Below are 7,305 nucleotides of genomic sequence, written 5' to 3' on the forward strand. Positions count from 1 at the left end.
CCCGCTCTGAGATGAGGGGCTGGTATTATCCCCATTTGATAGATGGGGAGCTGAAGTACGGGGAGCTTAAGGTCAAAAGTAGCCATACATTTTGAGTGCCCAGTTTGAGGTGCTTAGGGAACCTCATTTTTCAGGGTACTTATCATTGTACAGCCCTCTGCATGGTCAAAACACATGTCCCTTTGCAGCTATGCATGTTCAACACTTCTGCAAATCGGACTGCAGGGTCTCAAGGCAGGTACCCAGACAATGAGGCACATGCAGTTAGTAACCACCTGTGAAAAGTTTGGTTTAAGTGACTTGCCCAGCACCACACAGGAACTCTGGCAGAGGAAGGGATAGATTCCAGTTCTCCAGGATAGCATTTAACTGCTTTAACCATGGGACCATCCTTTCTCTTCCTGCAGTCCCCTGCCTTATTCACTGCACACCTTCCAGCTTCTGCAACAAAGGAGGATGGGGTCCTGCAGAGAAATCTCCTTCACTGCACAGTCCTGATTCATGCCCAGGGCAAGTCCGTCCTGAGCACTGACTGAGGCAGAGGTCCTGGGAAAAAGAGTGCTATGTGACCATGTAACTAAAAACTGTATCATAATATGTATGCACAAGGGGGTGAATTAAGGTTGTGCAAGTTCCTTGCCCAGCAAATTCCAGTCTTTCACCCTATCCAGTCTCCTTGCCCAACCATTCCCCGTTTCCACAACACACACCTGGCTCCTTGCCCTCCCAGTTCCCTGCCCTCCCAATCCATCTTTCTCCCCCTTGGCCTCCAGTCACCGCCCACCCATGTTCCCCATCAGCTCCCAATCTCCCTACCCAGGCTTCTTGTCCAATCGTGATGTTTCCACCTCCCCTGGTGCCTTGTCCCAGTCTCTTTGCCCAGCCAGTCCCAGTTCTCCCTTTGCACTCTGGCTCCTTGTCAGATCTGTCTCTCCTCTCCCACCTCTTTCTCCGCACCCCACTGGTTCCCAGTTCCAGATTCTGCAATGGCTCCTCCTCCAATTTCAGTATCCCCCCCACTAGCTCCCAGTATCCCCCATTTCCATCCCCAGCTTCCAGTCCAGTCTCCTTGCCCAGTCAATCCCACTCTCCTCCCATTGCCCAATCCCACTTTCCTTCTCTCCCTCACACTAGCCACCAGTCCCAGTCTTCCTCCACCCCAGCTTCTTGTCCCAATCTCCTCCCACACCTTCCCCTCCTAGGTCCAGCTCTTGTCCCCTCTGCATTTGAACCAGGTGACTTACTCTTCCACACTGCCTGGTTGCCAACAGAGAAGTCACTGAGAACATAGGAGAGGCAGGATCTCTGCTCTCAGTTCTGGTGCCCGGCCCCACCTTGGTCCTGAGCAGCCATTACAGGGAAGTCCAGCTTGTCCCATGTAGCCCTGAGCTGGAAGGACCATACTTAATCACTTTGTGAGGACGCGCAGTCTGATCCTGGTACTAGGATCTGAGAGAGGCTCCAACATGCACAGTGAGGACTGAATCTTCAGAGATTTTAACGGCTCAGCTCTGAGAAGTCTCTACTGAGGATGTGGGAATTGGGGTTTTTCAAAGGCTTATAATTTGGCCAAATTTGGGAGGATTTTCATGGGAACACCGAAAGGCACACCCCCCTGACAAGTTTCAAGTCCTTGCTCCAAAATATAGGGGTCCAAGAGCTTTCCAAAGGAATTTTTTATCATGGGCAAAACAAAATACTTTCTTCTAGTCTCAGAAATGAGTCAGGAATATAACCTAGTCCCCAGTGCCTTTAACCACAAGGGAACATCCTTTCTTGTCTTGTAGCCTGCTGCCCCATGCACTGTCCATCCTGTGCACAGAATGAGGCAGGGGACCTGTAGAAGAACTAGCAGGTGATCATGTAGTTAAAGACTGTATTGTCATGCTCAGGTACATGGGCGCTTAATTAAAGTGGCACCAGCAATCTAACTTTTGAGTGCTTGACTTTGTGATCTTAATGTTCTTTTATGTAGATTTTTGTAGGCAGTATATAGGTCTGTCTACATAGGTGTGTGTGTTTGTGGAGTACGCATGGAGAGTGAATTGACTAATATGAAGAAAGAAAAAATGCTGACAACACAAGTGCAAAAACGGATGTCACCATTCTACATCTCTTTAGGGCTATTTTATCTCTTATTTATCACTTTATCTGCATCTGATCATTTGGTCTGGGATTCTGATATCTGGGTAGTTGGTTCATCACATGTATTTTCCTGTCTGCCTCCCACCCTGTGACAGCTTGAGGATGTGGCATAGAGAACGTGAAATGTCAGCTCCTCCTAACTCAGAACCTCAAGTAAGAGCGGAAAAGCCACATCTTCGCTGCAATGGAAACGATGGCAGTGATTGAAAACCATTATAAAAAGAAGCTGTAGCTGGGATGATAGATATATTCACATTGAAAGACCTCCTGTGGAAGGATACTCACCTACTGCTTCAGACAGTCCAGCTCTGCAGCAGAAGAGAGATCGCCATGGCTTTTGCAAGACACCCCTCACTGGTGAGTACTTTTATTTAACCCAGGTGGCCACAAATCTCACTCCTTTGGAAACCAAGGGCTAGGGTGATCATCCGTTAAAGGGGCAGTCCCATTTTTTGGGGACTTTTTCTTATATAGGCGCCTATTGCTCCCAACCCTCTGTCCCGTTTTTTCACAGTTGCTATCTGGTAACCCTACCAAGGGCCCACTTATGCCAGCGGCGCTTATGAATGACTCCTCTTGCCTGCAGTGGGAGCTACTCACAGGCAGCATGATTAAGCCCTTGGGCAGTGGGATGAGTTTGGGATTTTCTTTAAAGCTTTCTCAAGTGGATTTAGGGCTGGTGAGAAGTGCTGGGTTGACAGCCCTGGGGACTTACCTCTGCCATTTCTCTACCAGAGAGGGGCTACAGCACAGGCAGTGCAAGCTGCCCTTCGCTGTTTCAATAATGTACCCCAAGCCTGTTCTGAAGGGAGCCCTTCCGAGGGGGACAGGACTGTGCATTATTGTTATTTAGTTGTAATGACAGTGCCACTTACTGGTCCGGATTGGGAGTGGCAGTGTATAAATTCATCGACAGAGACAGTATTGGGACACTAGATGGGGAGGGCTCTGAGTGACTATAGAGAATTCTTTCCCAAGTGTCTGGCTGACGGATCTTGCCCGCATGCTCGGGGTCAAATTAATCCCCATATTTGGGGTCGGGAAGGAATTTTCTCCTGGGTCAGATTGGAGGAGACCCTCAGTTATTTTCGTCTTTCTCTGCAGCATGGGGCCTGGATCACTTGCAAGTTTAAGCTAACCATTGTACTCCCCTTTTTGAAAGCTTCAGCCAAGAGAGAATGCACAGCATTCCTCAGGTGCCCGCGTGTGATATAACCTCCCCAGGAGCGATTCAATTGCCTGAATCTTCAGCCTCGAATCTCATCCAAACCTGTTCACCCAGTGCTCACTTCATGTCCTGGGCCATGTGTAGACATGGATCTGCAGCAAATCCCCCTGATCTGAACACCCCTGCACTTTGGGAAATGATCGGATAGGAACGATCCAGGCCTGGATCCAAATCCAACCGCTGTGGAGCTGTCTTTCTCTGATCCTACTTTTCTGCTTACCAGGGACAGAGATTTTCTTTGGCTGATCTGTTTCTCATTGGCTTGGATTTGCTCCCTTTGCCTTTACCCTGCTTAGAGCACCACCATCTGATTCCGTTTTTTGTCCTTAGCTTTGCTCCTTGTGATGGTGTCTGCCTCCCCCCTTGCTGGATTTCACTGTGCCCTCCTCCCCAGCATTTCCAATGTTTGGCTGAGTCCCTGGAGCCCCCTGCATGCACAGAGAGACCAGGAAAAATGGACTGGACTTTGCATTGCAAAGTACTCTACCAGATGCAGTAAAAGGGAGTAAAGGAAAGGGAGAAGTGTAAAAGAGACTGGGGCAATGCAAGTGGGCAGCTGTGGCCTTCTGGATCGAGCTAGGCAGTCAAGCATCCTGGGTTCTATTTCTGCCAGCGCTGGCTTTGGGCAAGTCACTGTAGCCAAAATGTTCAAATGTGGGTGTCTAAAGTTAGGCACCTAAATCCATATTTAGGCTCCTAAGTGCCTTGATTTTCCAGAGGTGCGGAGCAGCTAGCTGCTTCTCTTCCATATCCAGCCTTTAGAGTAGCAGCCGTGTTAGTCGGTATTCGCAAAAAGAAAAGGAGTACCCGTGGCACCTTAGAGACTAACAAATTTATTAGAGCATAAGCTTTCGTGAGCTACAGCTCACTTCATCGGATGCATTTGGTGGTGTGGTGGTGTGCATCCTAGCCTGATAATAATCAACCCCCAAGAGCAGAACCTGTCATAGTTCTTAGAAGAGTCATCTCTGCTGAGTGCAAATATTTATTTTAAAGACAAAGATAACCATAAACAAAGATTTTTTTGAAAACTCTGGGCTCTGTCCACCTTTGAATTGCCTTCCATTGGAGGCAGCATAAGCCTCTGCTGCTGTGCTGGCCAGTATGTTATACCCAGCTGAGCTAGAGTTGCGGGTGAATGGTAACCATAATCCAGCGCTGATTCCCCAGGATGGATGAATTGGCCTTCACTCTAAATCACTGTTCACCGTGCTTCGCTTGTGCTTTGCTCTTCCTTCACAAGAGATTCCCGAGTGAGGTGTCACTGGAGCTGTTTGATGCTCTTGTCAATTCCAAACTCTGATCTGAATAGAATCAAGAAAGACGTTTCTCTCTTTCAGTTCAGGACACTGCTCCTAGTGCTGATCCTGGTGCTCTCAGCTAAATCAGCCCACGGGAGGGCTGTACGGACTGTACCCAACAAGGAAGGAGGCACTGATGAGAAAATGAGCGACGACTGCCCGACCCAAAAGAATTCCAGATTCCCTCTAAGTGTGAAAGTCAACATACACATCAGCAGCCCCAGTCATGCTATCAGAATGGCTCATGATGTCAGGAACCGGTCTATATCTCCTTGGGATTACAGGTAACGTGCACATCACATTGGCTGGAAATGCAGTGGCCACGCTGCACTGCACAATTATCTGCATGTTCCCATCGTAAACAAGAAGGTCGTTGTGTGCTTCCAGCATTTACAAAGGGTATTGGGTGAATTTGCCAGGGAACTCCACTAGGTCTCCTCAGCCAGAGCACTGCTACATTTATCTGGTACGGAGGAATTAAAAACACTCTCCTAAATTTTCAGCCATATCTAGGAAATCACTCTAAACTAAATAACACAGGGGGACTCCTTTTACTGTGTCTCCTAATGCGGATCAGTAGGCATGTAATGGGGCAAAAAGGATAAAAATATAAAATGAATAGAAGGAAGTACCTTTTGCACATGCATAATGAGCCTAAGAAACTCACTGCTACAGATGCATCCGATGAAGTGATCTGTAGCTCACGAAAGCTTATGTTCTAATAAATTTGTTAGTCTCTAAGGTGCCACAAGTACTCCTTTTCTTTTTGCTAATACAGACTAACATGGCTGCTACTCTGAAACCTGTCACTGCTACAGGATATTCTAGCCTCTGTCAGAGACAGGATCATGGGATAGATGGACCATTGGTCTGATCTTGTGTGGTCACTCCAATATTCCTATTCTCTGGGCAAATTTACAGTAAACATAGCCATGTCCAGACTAAGAATAGCATCTATTTATTAAGTAGAATAAAATTACAAGGCCTATCAATCTGTTTGCTTCAGGCTAAAAATTGATCACTAGCTTAAGCTCATGAATTAGCCCCAAGATTGTTGACTGTGTGGTTCCTAAGTGTATCATCTGTATGCTTCTCCAGAAACATCCTTCACTGACCTCATTTGGAAATAGGGTGACCAGTTCTCCCAATTTTATAGGGATAGTCCCGATATTTGAGGCTTTGTCTTATATAGGGGCCTAATGCCCCCCACCCTCATCCTGATTTTTCACACTTGCTGTCTGGTCACCCAATTTGGAAATAGGTTATTGGATGAGAATAAACACTGATCTGTTGAGTGATTCATGGAGGAGACTCAGACCCTGCCGATCTGCATTGTCCTCCGAGGAATAGCAATTTCACAGAATTCATTCTCTTTGTGTCTTGATTCACAGCATGACCAAGGATCCCAACCGGTTCCCCGAAGTGATCGCCGAGGCCAAGTGCCGCCATTACAGCTGCATGAATGCCTTGGGGCAGAAGGACTACAGCATGAACTCTGTCCCCATCCAGCAGGAGATCCTTGTTCTCCGACGGGAGCAGAGAGGCTGCCAGCACGCCTACCGGCTGGAGAAGCAGCTCATCACCGTAGGCTGTACCTGCGCTGTGCCTGTTCTCCATCATCACTCCTAAGAGGGTCAATCCTAAGAGGGTCAGGACATGGACAGTTAGCCAATATAACAAATGACATGTGTAACAAATTCATGATTACTCTGATCTGTCAGATCCTCATGAAATTTAACCTGAATTTCAATACAGAATTGGGGGTAGGAGTGGGAATTTTTTCCAGTGCTGATTAATATTTACATTATGGTAGGGCCTCCGGGCTCTGATCACGGACCCCTTTGTGCTAGGTGCTGTACTGAGATAAAAGTAGAAATGGACCATGCCCTGAAGAGCTTGAAGTCTAAGAAGACAAGCATCATACAAAAGGAAGGGAAGCAGGAGATGTAAATTCTGATTTGTGAGAGAGCACAGCTATGTTCCCAAATTGTTTTGTGTGTGTACATGTCTGTATCTGACATAGAAAACTGTAAATCGATGTAAGACTAGCTCTACACTAGAAAGAGTTTGCCAGGACACCCTCTGAGTGCTTTTGCCAGTATGGCTTATACTGGTTCAGCAAGGGAAATAAACTATACTGGCAAATGCATCTTTATGCTGATATAACTGCATCTATACTAGGCTTTTTCTTATAGAAATATTGCACCCCCCCCAAAAAAAATCCCACCTCTAATTAACTTTGCTATTCCAGCAACTGTTTCTAGTGTAGCTCTGACTAAGAGATTTTGGGCCTGATTCTGATCTCATTTACACTGGTTTTATCCTGTTATAACTCCTGTGATTAAGTGAGAGAAGTGGACCCACTGGCTTCTGCTGGAGTTTAGCAATAAATATGACATAAATGAAAAACTCTGGGAGAAATGGCAAAGAACTGTTACATGTTTATATCTCTATTTATATGATCTATTTATATGACTATATTTATGGCCCTGTAAGTGCTCAGAGTACAAGGACATTGTGTTTGTTTATTTGTATTTATTCAATAAAGACAAGGACAGGGTTCTGTTTGCTACTATTTTCTTTCTTTTAAAAAATGTTATTTTCCTGGCAGGGAAAGCAATCAGGCAATTA

General features: G+C 46.4%; 1 protein-coding gene across 1 annotated transcript; it reads left to right on the plus strand.

The window, feature by feature from the left end:
- Positions 1-2,475: 2,475 nt before the first annotated feature.
- Positions 2,476-7,062, plus strand: IL17A (interleukin 17A). Its single transcript, XM_038396813.2, has 3 exons — positions 2,476-2,502; positions 4,714-4,958; positions 6,066-7,062. The coding sequence occupies exons 1-3, from the start codon at positions 2,476-2,478 to the stop codon at positions 6,301-6,303; spliced, it is 510 nt and encodes a 169-aa protein (XP_038252741.1). The 3' UTR covers positions 6,304-7,062.
- Positions 7,063-7,305: the final 243 nt, after the last annotated feature.

The sequence above is a fragment of the Dermochelys coriacea genome, chromosome 3, assembly GCF_009764565.3.
Source record: "Dermochelys coriacea isolate rDerCor1 chromosome 3, rDerCor1.pri.v4, whole genome shotgun sequence".
NCBI classification, from domain to species: Eukaryota; Metazoa; Chordata; order Testudines; family Dermochelyidae; genus Dermochelys; species Dermochelys coriacea.

Coding starts and splice junctions, on each gene's coding strand:
- IL17A (XM_038396813.2), top strand. CDS start 2,476: ATGGCTTTTGCAAGACACCCCTCACTG. Junction 2,503..4,713: donor TTGCAAGACACCCCTCACTG/GTGAGTACTTTT, acceptor TCTCTCTTTCAG/TTCAGGACACTGCTCCTAGT. Junction 4,959..6,065: donor ATATCTCCTTGGGATTACAG/GTAACGTGCACA, acceptor CTTGATTCACAG/CATGACCAAGGATCCCAACC.